The sequence below is a fragment of the Melanostigma gelatinosum genome (genome assembly GCF_949748355.1).
Source record: "Melanostigma gelatinosum genome assembly, chromosome: 5".
Classification (NCBI taxonomy): Eukaryota; Metazoa; Chordata; class Actinopteri; order Perciformes; family Zoarcidae; genus Melanostigma; species Melanostigma gelatinosum.
In genome coordinates, this window is record NC_136638.1 from 15,688,526 (window position 1) to 15,707,333 (window position 18,808).

Sequence of the window (18,808 nt, forward strand, 5' to 3'; positions counted from 1 at the left end):
TCAACTCCATTAAGTTATCCCGCTAATGCCTTGAAGCTGAGGGTATCCTGGGCAACTGCACTGTTTACTCTAGACAGCTCTTGACACTGTCTTTAATGAAGAAGGATGAGGAAGGGCCTTTTTCTTTTATTGTGATTGTGAGGCTTTATTAAGGGCAAGTGTGTGTACAGACAGACAGATGGACAGTCACACAAGCATACACTTCCCAGCAATGTTTTTAGTCAAGCAGCAATGCTGTTTACGTTGGTCAGTGACTGTTACTCATATAGCAAGAGGAGCTAAATTGAATAAGAAGATATGAGCCGGTGTCACTGTTCTCACCTGGCAGGGTTCTGATCAAATCTGGGAAGCAGCTTCTGGCCATAGGACAACAACAAAAACAGCTTGTTTTTTTCAGTTTCAGGCTGCGCTAGGTTGCGTAGTCCTTCCCTGTGCTTCAATAACTTTCCCCAGTTGAACGTGTGAATTGATATTGGAAAATGAAATCCATTTAACTCAAATGTAAAACGTATTATGTTTCACCACCATCTGCAAGTGTTTGTTGGAAACGAGGACCGCAATGTGAACTACTTCTTAGTTATGGCGCTAAGATCAGAGTACAAGCTAATTATTGACACAAGAACCTTTTTACAGCAATCAACAGCATGTTTAGAGCTGCGTCCTCAGGAATAGCTCAGTAATATCCTCTTTAAGTGTTGGCCCTCTCTTTTCAATTGTTTTTTCATTTTTTCCTTTGGTGATATAATTGAAGAAGCGTTTCTGGAATTACAGGTAAAAACAATTCACCGGAAGCTTCTCAAAGTATGGTGTGAGGATATGAGTCAACCTTTGTGTGGACATTGTGTGGTAGGGAGGGGCTGAGTGGGAGCACAAGTACACCGAGGGAGAGATAGGGAAGTCTGACCAGGTTGTGCAGCACCTTGGAGCTTCAGACCTTCTCCCGGGTGTGATCACTCTCCTCCCTCCTCCACCATAATGGGTCTTTTTCTTTTCTCAAGAAGATTTACGATATTGAACAGAGCAATTGCTCTGACTGACACCAGCTCCTGCCTTCCAGTGGGGATCTGAAACAAGGTAGACTCCTTCAGTATGCTGAACCACCCTTCTGCTCCCACTCTACAGTACCTCTTACTCTCCCTCCTGTTGTTGGCGTGTGGTTGGAACAAGGCGGCCTGCTCTTTGGGAGACGGCAGGAGGATTTGGCAGCAGCCCAAGCCGGACCCCATCACCAAAGACCAGTCTTTCCTTCATGATACCTTCCCTTCAGGATTCCTTTGGGGTTCAGGGACGTCTGCCTTCCAGACAGAGGGAGCCTGGGATCAGGAGGGGAAAGGCGCATCCATCTGGGACCATTTCACCCACTCCACTGTCAGTAATAAATTGTCAACCGAGACTGCCGATGTGGCTAGTGACAGCTACACTCGCTGGGACAAAGATGTGGAGGCACTGGAGTATCTAGGTGTAAGATCATACTATTTCTCTCTCTCCTGGCCCAGACTCTTTCCTGATGGGAATGCAAAAGGTCGGCCCAATACAGCTGCTGTGGAGCATTACAGCCGTCTCATAGAGAGGCTCCTGGAAAAGAGAATTGAGCCCATTGTCACCCTCCATCACTGGGACCTGCCACAAGTCCTGCAGGAGCGCTATGGAGGCTGGAAAAACGACACACTGGTGGGACTGTTTGAGGAGTATGCAGCCTTTTGTTTCAACACGTTTGGGAGCCGTGTTAGGTACTGGCTCACAATGCATAATCCATACTTGGTGGCTGTGCAGGGCTATGGGACAGGCGTGCACGCTCCTGGAGAAACAGGGGGTCCCGCTGGCTTTCTCATTGTGGCCCACAACCTGATCAGGGTAAGTAAAACAAGTCTAAATTAAGATAGTCTGCACTCATATTGTGCTTTTTCTGCCTTGGTCGTAGACGGCAGCACATGAAGAATTTCTCTAATCATATTGACTAATCTTTAAACTTTGAACCTCGGCTGCAGTTATATCAGTTTATGATGGTCAATGAGTGTTTGCATCCACAAGACAACAGAAAGTGAGGCAAGCACAGACTGCACCAGTGCTCAGATATTTTGTTGCAATAGAATGAAATCAATTCAGACAATATAGTTGGATTTATGTCTTTGAAACATACAACTGGTTCAAGCCTTGATTTTACCTCCTATATGACCAGTTGATCATATTTCATTGTGACAGGTTTGTGATCAGTCAACAGAACACTTAAAGAGACATTACGGTCAAGGTCCACCACATCAGCACTTCTCTGCTGGAGCGTAACAGTGTGTGACAGGAAGTAATGGAGATATGCCTTATTAATAATCACTCACGTGTTTGTTAGTCGAGCACAGATAGAACACCACGCAGATTTATGAGCAAATACTGATTCTCTGGTGCCTAAAAGGTGTTTTCATGATTACACGATAACTTCCACTCAGGAAGTTATTTCTTCAGTGCTATTTGTTTGGTGCTTATTCATCTGTTACACAATATGTAAACTATAGACAGCTTTGAATGAAATGTTGTGTAAAATAAGCCCAAATCAAGGCAGACAGGTGATTTTCTTATATACGAATGTATTTACAGTACTTATATTAAATGAATACAATATATTTAACGCAAATCTGGCTCCAGAAGTGTAGGTTCTGTTTTTTTCTCATTGAAATAACAAATGCAGGTGATTGTGCAGCTGTGGGGGCGATATGCGCTCTCTGTGTGCTTAATAAAAAGCATGATAGATATTTTTCACAGCATACATTTGGAGTTATCAAAGCAGGAAAAGCACACTAATACTGACACTAAGAATATTAATGATGACTTTGTTCTGTGACGGTGAGCCAGCAAACTGAAGCTAAATGTAATTTAGCCATCACGCATTCTATTATTTACAAATGTATTTCTCCTCCTATAGCATGAAAAATGTCTTCCATGAAAAAGGTCTATTGTAATATTGTAATTGTGTTGTACACTGCCGCACAGCGCATCGTAATAATCTGTCTGCTGTGACTTCCAGGCACACGCCAAAGCATGGCACACCTACAACACCCACTTCCGTCCAGCTCAGAAGGGTAAAGTATCCATTGTTTTGGGGTCCCACTGGGTTGAGCCTCAAAGAGGCCAAGCCACAGCTGCTAATGTTGAGCTTTGCCAGCAGTCAATAGAAGCTGCCCTTGGCTGGTTTGCCAACCCCATCTTTGGTGATGGGGACTACCCACTCTCTTTAAAACTGAAGCACGGGGCCCTCTTGCCCACATTCTCCCCCGAGGAGAAGCTCTGGGTGCAGAAAACAGCTGACTTTTTTGCTCTGTCCTTCGGGCCCAACAACCTCCGTCTGGGCCGGGGCCTGGTCCAGTATGGGCAGACTGTGACCCCAGACCTGAGGCGCGTACTGGGCTGGATAAAGCTGGAGTATGGGGACCCGAAGGTGCTTGTGACCGAGGGAGGCTGGTTTTCTGAGGCCAGTGTGGGAAAGGAGGACACAGTGGCCATTTACCTGATGAAGAGGTTTATCAACCAGGTCCTGCAAGGTAAGAGAAGAAGAAGAAAAATAGACATTGCAATTAAGTCAGCAAATTTGTATTCTTCCACTTTTAATGCTGTGTTTTCTTTCACAGCCATCAAGTTTGATGGCGTGCAGGTGTTTGGCTATTCTGCCTGGTCACTGGTGGATGGATTTGAGTGGAATTATGGCTTCGCTGTTAGGCGAGGCCTTTTCTATATCGATTTCAGCCAACCAAACCGAACCAGGACCCCAAAGACCAGTGCTCAGTACTACAGGCGTGTTGTCACTGACAATGGTTTCCGCAGTGACGAAACTTCCAAAGAGATCAAAGGCCGTTTCCCCTGCGAATTTCACTGGGGTATCGCCGACTCCACTTTACAGGTACGAAGAGAGATAAACTAAGAATATACAGCAAAAAAAAGCTAAATGAATGTCTGTATTTACCCTGATATTATTCTATGTCTTTTTTTGTTACTGTAGGTCCACTTCTACCCGTTCTCACCACAGTTTACTGACAACCGTTTGTACAGCTGGAACCTGACAGGAGACGGTTCGCTGCGTCCAGTCCCAGGGGTGAAGATGCAAACCAGACGAGCCCAGTGCACCGACTACTTGGCCATTCGTGGTCATCTTCGCCTGTTCGCGTCCACTGGGGCATCTCACTACCGCTTTGCTCTAAACTGGTCTCTGATTTTACCCCAGGGAGACCTCTCGAATGTGAACACTGAAGCTCTGAGGTAGAAATACACAAACACACAAACATGGACAGTTTTTCCCAAGTTCAGCACAATTTGATTCATTTGAATTCAATTCAATTCAAAATTGACACCATAGATTTGAGCCCATTTCAACACATTTAAAGATGATATATGACTCTGTCTCTCTTTTTGTCGATGCACATTAACTGCTGATTCTGTAATCTTGTTTCACATTTAAAAGGTACTACCGCTGTGTTCTGTACGAGCTCAAGAAGCTGGACCTGGAGGCTGTCGTTATTCTCTACTACCCCACACACAGAGCTCCAAATCTAGGTTTGCCTGGGCCACTGCAAGCCTCTGGTGGTTGGCTCAACTACAGCACGGTGGAGGCCTTTCAGGAATATGCAGCACTGTGCTACCAGCAGCTGGGGTCCTGGGTTCCATACTGGATCACCGTCAATGAGCCAAACAGACTGATAGATCTATATTCCACTTGGAAAGAGAAGCCTCAGGCAGCTCATAACCTTCTTCTGGCTCACGCTAAAGCCTTTAGGCTGTATGAGAAGGAACACTCGGGTCAACAGAGAGCACTGGTATCACTTGCATTACATGCCGACTGGGCCAAACCTGCAAACCCCTTCCTTGACTCGCATACGGCAGCAGCACAGAGATTCCTTTTGTTTGAGCTTGGTCGGTTCTTAGACCCGTTGCTTGGGACTAGATATGAGGAGAAGCATAGCAAGGTGGACTATCCAGAAGAAATGAAGGCATACCTGGAGGAGAGAGCTCGAGTAATGGGCCTCCCTGGATCCCCTCTTCCTAGCTTTACTAAGACGGAGAGGGAGGAGCTCAGAGGGACATTGGGTTTTATCGCTCTGAACCATTTTACCACCCGGTTGGTCTCTCCATATCGCCACACACAGGGCAATGTTCAGCAGAAACAACCTCCTGATCACGGCTGTGTGATCCTTTCTGATCCCACCTGGCCCTCCTCAAGCCTGGGGCAGGCTCTTGTACCCGAGGGCCTGCGGAAGATCCTGAACTGGGTGAGCCAGAGATATGGAAGGGCTCTGCCTATCATTGTCACAGCCAGTGGGGTTGATGATCAGGCTCCTGTGGAGGACACACTCAGGCAACACTTTCTCAGGAGTTATCTGCAGGAGGCCTTAAAAGGTGACATGCATTTCAGATCCTACAACTCCATCAAACATTTTCCAGTAGTCATGATGTTGAGACAGAGGCGCAGACCCACAGGCAATGCAGATTTTATGACCATATTGCTTCCTACTATAAAAACCTGAATTTAATGAGAAACCAGGAAGATCATAAAAAGAGAGAGGAGGGCAGAGTACAGCAACAGTGTTGATCAGTGTTGTGTTCACACTTTGCTATTTATTAGCTCACCTGTATTGCACGCGTTGTCTTCTAACATGTGTTAACTGTTTGGCATGTATTTTAAACATTTGGTTGTATTATTATGAGTAAAATAAAGTATATATTGGCAATCCATTTTTCTTAGGGAGGAGGAGTTGGAGAGTGGATGAATGATTCTTATCTTACTTTTCTCCTTTATTGTATTTGTCTCCATAGCTCGCCAATTAGATAGAGTCAACCTGCAGGGCTTCTACGTGTGGAAACTGCAAGATCGACATGCCCCCCAGTTTGGCCTCTTCACCTCAACCCACCATCAAGCCAAAGCAAAAGCCTCCATTGCTGTCTACAGAGAAATCATAACTCATGGAGGTTTCCCTGAGGATAACGCCATGCAGACATGCAGGTTTAGTGCGCTGCATGAGCCTTGCTCTGTATGTGTGTGGATGTTCAAGAACAAAGCGATGTTGGTCTTCGCAGGTTGCCTCCTAATAACAGCCGTAATGCTGGCAGCACTTGTCATCTTTGTCGGCATTACCAGGAGAAACCAAACAAGAGGCAGAGGGAGGCGGGTGAACAGGCGGAGAAGAAGGGAAGGAGTCCCCGTATGCTCGTGTCCACCTGTTAAGTGCTAACCGTAGAGACATTGAATCTGTAATGTAAAGCAGACAAACTGTGTGTGGCGCATTGACAGAGAAGAGCAATGATCTATTGTGTCTGGTCCAATGATGTGTGTATCTGTGCTTGTAACAAATGTGTGATCAGTTTACCAACACTTACTGTCAGAAAAATGTGTCTCCATCCATTTTATTGTAATAAGGGGTTATTTAGATGGAGGGTAAACAAATGGAAACGCTATTTTGTTAATTAAATGACCATGAGATCAACAGATTTACTGAATGCCAAAGATTGGCTGGCTCGCATGTGTTCTTACAATTATGTGAGGTCTATAGTTTACGATAAGGGAGGACAACAACTTTACCTAATTGCTTACCTTACCTATGACCTCCATTATGGAGAAATATGTCAGTGCCATGATTCTAGCATTGGAACAGTCAGGGACAATTATATTGTGTAGATCAGACTAAAATGCGACTTCAATATATTTTACACAATATAAGTTAAGTTTAGCTCAGATTTAACTGTGGATTGCACAAAAAAAAAAAAAATATTTCACAAGTGGTATCCACTTTATTCAAACACCAGATATGATGCTTCATGCTAAATGTGTGAACCTCCACGGGACAATGACGCCCCCTAGCGTCGCAGTGTGAAACAAGGATCCGTCTTTTGTTAAAAAAAATGGAGAAAATACCAAAACGTACATTGTATGCTCATGTGTTAGTAAGAGTCCGTCAGTGTTTGTGACCGTGGACCTCTGAGATAACGCATTTCAGACGATGACATGGTTCCTGGTGGCTGTCTTCAAAAGCATGTAATGATTTGCATGAATTGTATGATGTGAGACAGACACACAGGTTTAAATGGGATCATCAGATGAAGAAAAGAGGTGCTTTCTGCAGTAATGGAAAGCAACTGACTCTTCATGTGATACATACTTTAGACTTTACAACTGCTAATCAGAACAGAGAGTCATTTTGGAGCATTTTTGACTAAAAAGTAGTTGAACGTTAAATGATTACACAGTGATGATGACATTTAATCTGTTATTGTATGAAACCCTGTTTACCTGTTCTGAGATCACTTTTATTTTGCATTAAAATGTTTTCTAAATGGCACACTAACCTTTTTTATTTCAATATATACCACCCCTATGAACATCATATGGTTTTAAAGATCTAACGTTAAAACAACAATAATGAGGAAATACTCAACAGATCAACCAATGGGAGAAGGTGCCCAGGATGGCAATACAGATCACATGACCCGCTCTCCTCCAGACTGCATGCAGTTTGGTATTAAAATGTTGTCAGTACGACCAACCATTGTGTTGTGACACATTTCAGATGATAGAGGCACGTTCAGCTATTTTAACAAATCACAACATCAGATTGATAACCGGGACTGACGGCGCTCGCGGCGAACAACGTTGCAGCTGCTAAATTTTGAGGTTGTATCCCTAAAACAAGTGCAGAGCTACTGTAGGCAGGACGAGCTAGCTAGCGTTAGTCAGGTCGGACTGCGGCGAGGCCCCAACCGGGACGGGAACACGGGGGAACCATGGCCAACATCGCAGTTCAGAGGATAAAACGGGAATTCAAGGAGGTGCTCAAAAGCGAAGAGGTCGGTTGTCACGTTTGCCAGTTAATGTCACAGCTTTCCGTGTTTATTTCTTTGACTAACGAGGCTGAATGTGAGTGACGCGTCGCTGGGCTGTCAGCTCTCTAAACACCGAGCAGCTAGCTTAACTAACGGTGTCAGACACGGCAGAGCAGCTACTCACGCTAGCTATTGTTATGCCACCGCGGGGTAGTCTCGTCTAAAGGCGGTGCTGGTTTTAGCAAGTGTTCACCGGGTTATGGAGGCATCAAGAGCTAGAGTTGGCTAATGTAGTTGGCTAGCTTAGCATGCATTCTGTGGTAACCAAGCTAGCTGTGTTAGCGAGGACAGATTGGTGTGATCCGCGTGTACTACTGAAGGTTTGCTCTCTCATATGCCCTCTTGCATCTGCATAGAGTCATCACAACTTACGTTAGATGGCCGAATATATGTAGATCCGTTAGTGCAACAAGTTGAGGTCAACTTCTGCTGCATAGGCAGGTTTGAGTTTGACAGCAGGCTAGCAACACTTTGCAGTCTGCTGAAGTTATGATGCTTCTTTGCCTTTTTCACTCTTTCAGACGAGCAAAAACCAGATAAAGGTGGATCTGGTGGATGAGAACTTCACAGAGCTTAAAGGGGAGATAGCGGGGCCACCTGACACACCGTATGAAGGTGAGCGGCTCATTGTAACTCGTATGCATGGCTGCACACATCTGTAATGTGATGTTGGGCGTCACTGACAACAACTTCATCTTTCAGAAGGCCTCACCAACGAACTACTCCAAGAGGCTTTTAATCATAATATAACATAAAGCTGTTTGCATTTAACAGTTACACTTTTATTTCATGATTGTCACGATTGTTGAGTAATTGTGATCCCTCTCATTTCTTCCAGGAGGTAGATATCAACTAGAAATTAAAATTCCAGAGACGTATCCATTCAATCCACCAAAGGTAGGGATTCATTTCTGTTATTCTTACCGTTATTCTTACCGTGAACCTTTCTTTGAGGACCATGGCCTTTTAGAAATGTTCCATTAACTGTATTAATCCGCAAATGATGTCCCTCGTCTCGTTTTCATTTAATCTCTCAGGTGCGGTTTATCACGAAGATCTGGCATCCCAACATCAGCTCAGTCACAGGCGCAATATGTCTGGACATTCTCAAAGACCAGTGGTGAGTGAATGTATGTGCGCCAGCATTCCTAACATAATTCATCCTCTACACATCCGTCATGAAATACTTCTCCAGTCGCGTAAGACGGTGTCTCCCCTGCCAAAGCCATTGCTGTTTCTACTGCCCACTGATTTGTCAACAACACAAAAGTATGCAAATAGCGCCAATATGCACTGATCCAAACATACTTGTTACGATGCATTGATGGAACATAAAACATAGATATGACAAAGCATGTGGAAAGCATTAGTTATTATTAATCCCAAAGAGTGGTTATTTTAGTAAAAGGTATTTAAACTATAGGTCCGTTATCATATTCCTCAGCCAGTCCCATGCAGTAATAGAAACCTTTGTGTACACACTTGGGTCAATGAGGATAGTTGACCTTGTTTTGGTGTTGCACTAAACAGTCTCCTCCTGTGTGTTGTTTCAGGGCAGCAGCTATGACGCTGAGGACCGTCCTCCTGTCGCTACAAGCCTTATTGGCAGCTGCAGAACCAGATGATCCACAAGACGCCGTGGTAGCCAATCAGGTGGGTCTGCGTGCTTCTTTATGTTTTTACTTTTGGATATTGGTATTTCAAATTTTCCAGCAGAGCAACACGTGTATCATATTGTACTCACTTCCGCCTGACACGAGATATCTTCTAGGAATTTGTAAACAATTGGTTGATTATTTCACTCATTTATATATTTAACAGACAATTAATTGGAAACTATTCTGATCATCTAATCGTTTAAGCATTCAACAATGTGGATAGTTCCAGCTTCTTAAATGTGAGATTTTGCTGCAATTCTTGGTCTTACATTAAAGTATATTGAATATTTTTGGGGGCCCCGAAGACATTGTGATGTGAATTACAGGTTTTATTTGTTTGTTTTTTTATGGACAAAATATTCCTTGTGAAACAGTCATGAGATTAACCGATGCGCTGCTGCCTCAGGCTGCTGTTTTGAACCTCTTTTATATTCTTGCCTTACATTGACAGTAGGAAGTGAAGACATACAGGAAGGATTGACTGGGAAAGAGTTGTGCTTCTACTCCAGCAGGTCGCTCATAATAAGCACCTCACACATCTGCAATATACTATCGACAGGTTCCCATGAACACTAGGTGGACATTAAACGCTAAACACAAGGACCAATTGCTTATTTTTTGTGGTGCTTTATATCTTGAATTCAATAAATTCGGCGCACAGACAGTTATATTTGTTTGACAAATGACTGTTTAGCAGATGTCATCATCTACATAACACACAGTTGTGTACTATAGATGTACTAAATGTTGTTATACATTTCAAAACCTTAACTGTGATCATACATATGATAAGTAGCTCAGGTGATATATGGGGGTGCTCGTTAATCTATTGTGTTTTAGAACTTACACCCTCTCAAGTTGACTGACTGTCACTGGAAAAGTGATGTGATTAAATGATGAATCATCAGATGCTGCCAAAAATAAAGGTTTAGAGGAAATGGTCTCGTTTGCCATTCTGATGTTAACTGTCGAGTAGATTTGTTTGTTCCGATATTAATGTCGGGTTAACCTGTGTGTGACTCCGGGTTGATGCTTTATGCTTCTGTTTGGGCTGCTCAGCAGATCATTGTCACATGTTAAGTGATATTCAGTGCAGTGCTAGTAAAGTGAAGGCTTTATGTGTCGGCCGTGAGCTGTTTGCGTTCCGTATTGAGAAGATGATCCCACTTTATTGAACACATTATTACACCTACACACTACCACTAATCCTTGTGTCCTCTATCGCTTACCAACCCACATCCCACTGAAGCACACATGCAGAAATGAGGTTAGATAAGAGTTGGTTTAGAATAAGATGTTTTTTTGCTTTGAGTCCAATCTGGAGTAGGAACCTGAGACTGTTCAGGTGGTTTGAAAGGTGTTTGAGCCTAAATTGTCTAAAAGCTGCACTTAACATGACATGTTCACACTGCATGAACATTTGACAATCACAGTATTATGCTGATGAGTCCCTTGAAAACAAACCTATTGTTGTTTTTTACCCTTTTTTCCTCACACAGTACAAGCAGAACCCAGAGATGTTCAAACAGACAGCGAGGCTCTGGTCTCATGTCTATGCAGGCGCTCCCGTCTCAAGTCCGGATTACACGCGCAAAATAGACAAACTCTGTGCCATGGGCTTTGAAAAAGTAAGTAATCTCTCAACTGTTCCGCTGCTGTGCATTGCACTGCTGAACTCCGCTGAAGAATAAAACTGTGTTTCTGAATCTTTCTCTTCTCAGAATGCAGTAATAGTGGCGTTGTCGTCGAAATCCTGGGACGTGGAGACAGCGACAGAGCTACTGCTCAGTAACTGAATCTTGACACCTTCTTCATCTTCCTCTTGATGACCCCCCCATTCTCTCAGTTCATTCAGCATTCCACTCATTGCTACAATCACAACTTCATTCACATCTTCACCCCCTTTTGAAGCAAATGTCAGACTTAAGACCCGCCCACGCCCGCCACTCTCCCAGCTGTTCTGGCTGTGTCCAAGAAGCGTCCGTCAGCGGCTTATCCTTGCCTATGCAGTGCATTTACTTTCATTCCTGAAAACCTTTTTATATGAGCAAGTCAAGCATTTCAAGGAGGCTCTTTTGGACCCGATTATGATTTTTACACTTTTTTCCGCCGGTTTTCTAAACGGGGATTGAGCCGAGACTAACTACTTTATTGAATTGGTCTCTCTTCTGTTATTTTTTTGCGTGGTGTCCAACATTACTTGATCAGTCCTCTCAATCACAATCAACATTTTGAGGGTACTCTAAATTTACTATTAAAACTTAAATTTTGTGACCCTTCTGAGTCATCGTGTGCCATCACTGCAAGTTTTGGTTTTTGTTTTTTCAGGTAAAATGTGGACATTCAAATACATTTGTGGTATATTAAATATAGTGCACCGGTTAGCAAACATGGAGTTCTACAGACAGTGTTTAAGAGGCTTGTTCCCTGTTCGGGAACCAGCTCATTCAGTGTCCCCGAGGTGTTCACATAGTAGCCATCCTCATTTTCCTGCCGTGTTTCCCCACTTCAACTGTCTGACGAACCCAGAGCTCCAATCCCCACACCTGTTCTTGACATGGCTTACTTCACCTGTCCCTTTCCCCACTTTTTTTTAAAATTTTTACTTGCTTTTGGCCTCCTGCAGGAATACATTTGGATTCTTGTTTTTAAACTGAAAGAAAACCAACAAAGAAAAACATGTTTGGCCGTAACACAACCTGTCCCGGGTCTGGATGGAAAAGTAGTTCAAAATGAGTTTGAGAAATATTGCATCATCTTAACTACGCCAACAGATAAATATGTCAAAATGATTAATCTGTAAATAAAGATATTAAAGTCTGTGTAAATTAAACCACCCTCTGTCCTCTCTGTGACTTTTCTCGACTGGAATCATTTTCCTCCTACAAGCAACAACAAGAAACGACCTGACAACAAAATAATGTTCAGTCAACGTATCGCAGTCAGTTTCTTGTAAGTGTAACTCCAGTCCCAATATTGATAGATATGAAAAACACTTTATGGCCTTTGATGTTTGGCTGTGCATAGATTTGCATAAAAACTAGGGTGAGGCACAAAATCTCCAAGACCAACAGAAATGGATCCTACAGGGAATTATGTTGCCAGTGAAAATGGAGCAAGCAAGCCAATTGATATGACCACTGTGGGATGGATGATGTGCCTTTCTGTACTTTGGACTTGTACAGAAGTATTGCACTGCAGTTGTGTATTATTCCTGGTTGAGCAAGCTCAGTTTTTTTTAAGTGCATTTGAAACGTCAACAGGGAAGTGATGCAGGCACTTCACATAACACTAAGACCACCTTGCTTATAGCGAGGCGTGCTGAGAATGAGCACAATAACAGATGGCCTGCCTGGTGGCATGTTGTTCCATGCTGAACCCCTCCAATAATATCTGGCAATAATCTGAACACTGCTTTTCAGCCTCCATGCTCACACCAAACAGGAGAAAAGCTGCCGTTGGCGTGTTTACGTCTACTATGCAATAGCAGTATAGCGTAGATCCCTCGACGGACCTCAGGGACGGTATTACAGTGGATTTAACTGGACAGCGCTGCACCGGCTGCACAGTAAACCAGCCTCAGGTTTCCCGTATGACAAAATATTGGAGAGACAGCGAGATCCTTCTTGTGGCACTGGCACCTCTGCGTCACTCAGCGTCAGTCTGTGTCACGCATCGTCAGTCTGTGGCACGCAGCGTCACACAGCGTCCGTCTCTGTCACTCAGCGTCCGTCTCTGTCACTCAGCGTCCCTCTCTGTCACTCAGCGTCCCTCTCTGTCAGTTCAGCGGAAAGATTCAGCTGTGGCACGCGAGCATAATTCGGCAATTGTCAAGAAGCTGCGGAGCTGAGGGGGCGGAGCAACATTTCCTGAGACATTTCCTGAGAACACCCGTTGTTGTTACGACAGATCAGCTTCCATAAATCAGTTTTATGATTTTAGTTGAGTCACAGGAGCCCCCTGTTCTCTGTATGCATCCTGTGAGTAAGTACGTTGTACTTTTTTGTTTCTCATTCATTTTATTTCAGTATGATTTTGCTGCTTATGCAACAAAATGGAACATAATACACTTTCCAAATTATTACTTTTATAGTCACTTACAACAATCGGCTAAAATAATTAAAATAAATCATCCGTTTTAGAATCATTTAAAAGTATATATTAAAATTAAGACATAAAATGTCCAATCCAAAAATACATGTTTGAAAATATCTTCACTCTTCCTCTGCTTATATGTATATGTATGTCAGTAGGACATATGTTAACTGTTAACAGTTTACAGCATACTTAAATAAATATAAATAAATACAAACACGATTCCGTCTTGTCTTGTCTTGTCTTGTCACGCGTGTTTCTTGTCTTTTGCACATATCTCACACCGACGCCGCTCGTAGATGAAAAGCAATACGTGTTTGGGATCGTGTTATAAAACGTGTTAAAGGGAACGATCTACGTGGATAACCTGTGGATACGTATAGTAGGTCGAAGTAATCAGCATACTTTTAGGAGAAAGGAAGTTGATTGACTGACTTGTACGAAGGAAATGGATCAATAAAACACGTATTGCTTTTCATCTACGAGCGGCGTCGGTGTGAGATATGTGCAAAAGACAAGAAACACGCGTGACAAGACAAGACAAGACAAGAAACACGTGACAAGACAAGACGGAATCGTGTTTGTATTTATTTATATTTATTTAAGTATGCTGTAAACTGTTAACAGTTAACATATGTCCTACTGACATACATATACATATAAGCAGAGGAAGAGTGAAGATATTTTCAAACATGTATTTTTGGATTGGACATTTTATGTCTTAATTTTAATATATACTTTTAAATGATTCTAAAACGGATGATTTATTTTCATTATTTTAGCCGATTGTTGTAAGTGACTATAAAAGTAATAATTTGGAAAGTGTATTATGTTCCATTTTGTTGCATAAGCAGCAAAATCATACTGAAATAAAATGAATGAGAAACAAAAAAGTACAACGTACTTACTCTAAGGATGCATACAGAGAACAGGGGGCTCCTGTGACTCAACTAAAATCATAAAACTGATTTATGGAAGCTGATCTGTCGTAACAACAACGGGTGTTCTCAGGAAATGTCTCAGGAAATGTGGCTCCGCCCCCTCAGCTCCGCAGCTTCTTGACAATTGCCGAACTATGCTCGCGTGCCACAGCTGAATCTTTCCGCTGAACTGACAGAGAGGGACGCTGAGTGACAGAGACGGACGCTGAGTGACAGAGACGGACGCTGAGTGACAGAGAGGGACGCTGTGTGACGCTGCGTGCCACAGACTGACGCGTGCCACAAGAAGGATCTCGGCCCTGCTGAAATATTGTTTTGTATCCTTCCCCCTGGGTGCTGGCATATCTCTTCAACCATCTATATCGCCCACATTATTGATGTACTGACCTTTACTTCCTGTGGGGCGTCTTCAACAACAAAAGATATTTGCAACTTTTAATGCACAAAGGACAACTTGTCCACAAGAACCAGCCATAATATTAACCCACGCAAGCACCACTTGATGGATTGTTTGTATGGTTGTTTTTCCCTTCCTGGTTCTGGCTGTATGTTGAAGGAGCAGGCCAGCCGCTCACCTAGTTGCAGCCATTTGATTGACAGCTGAATAGCTCAGTGTGTGGTGAGGCGATGATTCGTGGGCATCCTGTTTCTCTCGGTGTGCTGCTGCTATGTGATAGCCGGAGTTTTATTCCGCGTCTCAGTAAGCGGACAGACATGCTGCCTCCCCTGCCAAGCAGTAAGAGCCGATCAGACCGCGAAGACGGCCAGATGAAATGGTGGCCTGCTGTCTGCAACTGAGTTCAACTGGGGTTGAACGGGCACCATGACGGCCTGACAGGGGACGAAGCCAAAGGGCTGCTAGATCGCTGGTCGCGGTTCACTTTTTATTCTTCTCGGAGGCGTTAAGAAATGCTCAACATGATTCCAATAATTTGTCTGGCGATGCTGCTTCCTGAAGGTGAGTCAGAGGCTCCTGCCTGCAGAAAAGTGATCTATATGTTGCTGTTAATTAGTTAGAGGGATTGTGCTGTTTTTGACACAGAGGCTTAAAAAAGAGCGCACAATGTTTATTGATGTTAAATGCATAGCTGTATGCGTAATTACGCACACACCGCCGTGCCTTTCAAATTGAGAGCAGTTGCGTTGATGTTGAAATGTTCACTTTGCTTTCAAGCTATTTGACCAAACAATCTAAGAAACTTATAAAATAGATGTTTATACTTTTATTATAAAGGCCTAAACCCCATTAAAACAGTTTCCACATCGCTTGTGTGGTTTTCTCTTAAGGATTCACTAAGGGGGATTGGAATGGCCCAACAATAACTAAATATATTATTTATAGTACTACATTTTAACAATAAAATTATAAAAGTAAAATGTAGTCATATATGGCATTGAGGAAAGAGCAATAATTAACAAGCAAAACATAATTTTGATGAATTGAAAGGCACAATTAGAACAATGTGAAGGAAAGTACTGATTAAAAGTGAGTTTTCATGGTCTCCATCCAGAAGTACCAATAACAAATACTACATAACATTTGTTTTAATCAAAACTTGTAATTGACTGGTGACCACATCTTTCCCCCTCCAGTGGCTCACTCGGCTCAGGGTCACTATGCCCACAAGCTTCTGAATGATTTGATGGAGAATTATTCCAGCGCTCTGCGGCCTGTTGAGGACACGGACCTAGCCCTCAACGTCACCTTACAGATCACCCTCTCTCAGATCAAAGACATGGTGGGTATCTCCCCGGCAAGATCTTCAAATCTAATTGTTGAAGTGCTCATTTTATGTTTCGTTCTTATTCTTTATTTAACTATTATTTATGATTTCATGGTAGCATATTAATGACCTGTGTCATGTTGTCGTCAAACCAGACAACATGAATGTCCCCAACTATTTTATTTACCTGAAAAATCTGTAAAATGATCTCTCCAATATTGTACCTCTGCAGATGGATCCTGCATGCACATCAAGTTCTTATTAAAGACTAAGATATTTTTTTATATTGTTTTGATGGCTAATTTGGGACTATTTTCTGTAATTGCCAAGCTCATTCGTCGTTACAGCACCAGTCACAATCATACCAACTAGTCACATTGCACCCCTGCTTACTGTAAAAACTACCCATAAGCCCTGAGGATGTGAACTTTGCAGATACTGACACCATAGATACACTGACCATTGAACAAAACATAAAAATGTTGAACTTGGATTGCATTTTTCCTCTGTTTTCATTATTGCTATAAAGACAGTGGTCGCCAGAGGATGAGTGAGTTGTAGATGCGGATGTGTATTAATGACAGGCAGACTATTGTGCAGGCAGGGCTTACTGTTACTCAGCTGGCTCAGGTTTCTGTTCAGGTGCATTGCTGTGTCAGCCCACAGCACGCTAAATTAGCACTTGTGTTGTGCATGTGTGTGCTTGAAAAGAGAAAACAGCCCTTCGCCCGAATGTTACGTCTCTGTGGTGCCTGGTTTAGTTTGAGGAGAGTGAGGGGCCGGACAACGAATAAGTGTGTGTGTTGGAGTTATTCGACAAAGCCTTTATGTTTTCATTGGTTCGCTTCAGTGAAGCTCTGGTAGCGATATCAAATCCACCCATACCCACCTGGATTGGGTGGATTTCAGCTGTTGTGACAATCTAAACCCCTCGAAATGATCATAGAGAGTTAATGAGCAACAGAGAAATAAGGAGACCAAGAGGATCTCTATTTAAGCTGCTGCATCCATTGTGTGTGTTGTGTGTCTGTTCTCATTGTTGAGTGTGCGTGCATGTGTTAAAGGATGAGAGGAACCAGGTGCTGATTGCCTACCTGTGGATCAGGCAGACGTGGCATGATGCTTACCTGAAGTGGGATAAAAGAGGACTATGACGGACTGGAGGTGATCCACATCCCCAGCAGCCTTGTGTGGAGGCCCGACCTCGTCCTCTATAACAAGTACGCCCGTACGTCACACACACTCATTTTATGATCTTCCTGTTTCATAAGGCCGACATTTTTTTTCATCGCTATGCATAAACTTGATGTTGTGTTTTCGTAGCTTAGTACAACCAGTTTTGTATCTTATGTCATAACTGATATAATATAAGTAGAATATTGTAATGAATCTGTATTAAAGTGGCCATATGTACAGTTTATCAGGAGCTAATGGAGTCCAATACAAAAATTAGAGTGTAAAGTGTGGTTTAACCTCGAGCGCCTGTCATAGGCAGCCCACTGCTCCCTATATACAGGGATGGGTCAAATGCAGAGACAAATTTCCCCCTAAATATAGTATCATAATAAAATAAAATAACAGTGTCGAAAGAATACAACATACAGAACACACCATTTAACCAAAAATCACACGACCTGATTTGCGTCAACTTTTCCTCCTCCTCAGAGCTGACGATGACTTCTCAGGGCCGATGGACACCAACGTGAGACTGCGCTACAATGGAGAGATAACCTGGGATGCTCCTGCCATCACCAAGAGCTCCTGTGTGGTGGACGTGTCCTACTTCCCCTTTGACAGCCAGGAATGTAACCTGACTTTTGGTTCATGGACCTACAATGGCAACCAGGTTTGTAGAAAATCCTGGACACGCATTTCCTCTTTCTGTGGTCATGCATACATTTGCTGAATTTGCCTTTCATTGGATAATGTCAGCGGATGGAGCTGGCTGTGTGCCCCTCTACAATCTACTCATCCATTACCTTAATTCCAGGTAGACATCATTATGGGCATGGACAGTGGGGACCTGTCAGACTTTGTGGAAATGTGGAGTGGAAGTGCCACGGGATGCCGGCCACCAAGAACGTCATCATGTACGGCTGTTGCTCTGACCCGTACCCAGACATCACCTATACGGTGCTCCTGCAGCGCCGCTCCTCCTTTTACATCTTCAACCTCCTCCTCCCCTGCTTCCTCATCTCCTTCTTGGCTCCGCTGGGTTTCTACCTGCCTGCAGACTCTGGGGAGAAGGTTTCCCTCGGAGTGACCGTTCTTCTGGCTCTCACTGTGTTCCAGCTGATGGTGGCAGAGAGCATGCCTCCGTCCGAGAGTGTGCCACTAATAGGTAAGAGTGTGTTTGTTTCGGATTGTAGTAAAGCAGGTATGAATTGCGTCTTTATAACCATTATAGCGGCTTTCATTCCTGCCTGTGTAAGTACAGCCTACATACTGTGTACAGTCTATGATACAGAGCTGCTAGCACGGCTTTATATTTGAGTGAAATCTCCACAGACAACAAAAGAAACAACACCCATGTTTG

The 18,808-nt window shown here is 43.3% G+C and overlaps 3 protein-coding genes across 3 annotated transcripts in view; all 3 read left to right on the forward strand.

The window, feature by feature from the left end:
- Window positions 1-1,089: 1,089 nt before the first annotated feature.
- klb (klotho beta) lies at window positions 1,090-6,209 on the forward strand (the record flags this gene model as incomplete). The annotated part of the gene is made up of 6 exons (XM_079268924.1): window positions 1,090-1,854; window positions 3,017-3,530; window positions 3,618-3,886; window positions 3,986-4,242; window positions 4,445-5,376; window positions 5,794-6,209. The coding sequence occupies 6 exons, from the start codon at window positions 1,090-1,092 to the stop codon at window positions 6,207-6,209; spliced, it is 3,153 nt and encodes a 1,050-aa protein (XP_079125050.1).
- Window positions 6,210-7,492: 1,283 nt separating this feature from the next.
- ube2ka (ubiquitin-conjugating enzyme E2Ka) lies at window positions 7,493-12,313 on the forward strand. Its single transcript, XM_079268445.1, has 7 exons — window positions 7,493-7,818; window positions 8,376-8,469; window positions 8,693-8,751; window positions 8,892-8,974; window positions 9,408-9,507; window positions 11,012-11,140; window positions 11,234-12,313. The coding sequence occupies exons 1-7, from the start codon at window positions 7,756-7,758 to the stop codon at window positions 11,306-11,308; spliced, it is 603 nt and encodes a 200-aa protein (XP_079124571.1). The 5' UTR covers window positions 7,493-7,755; the 3' UTR covers window positions 11,309-12,313.
- Window positions 12,314-15,460: 3,147 nt separating this feature from the next.
- The window catches only part of LOC306777868 (neuronal acetylcholine receptor subunit alpha-9-II), a gene marked incomplete at its 3' end in the record, with an annotated part of 3,974 nt that continues 626 nt past the window's right edge, over window positions 15,461-18,808 (forward strand). The window contains 7 exon segments of the mRNA XM_079269175.1: window positions 15,461-15,506; window positions 16,142-16,287; window positions 17,337-17,411; window positions 17,413-17,492; window positions 17,938-18,122; window positions 18,267-18,311; window positions 18,314-18,613. Of these exon segments, the coding sequence (XP_079125301.1) occupies window positions 15,467-15,506; window positions 16,142-16,287; window positions 17,337-17,411; window positions 17,413-17,492; window positions 17,938-18,122; window positions 18,267-18,311; window positions 18,314-18,613 (871 nt within the window). The 5' untranslated portion in view covers window positions 15,461-15,466.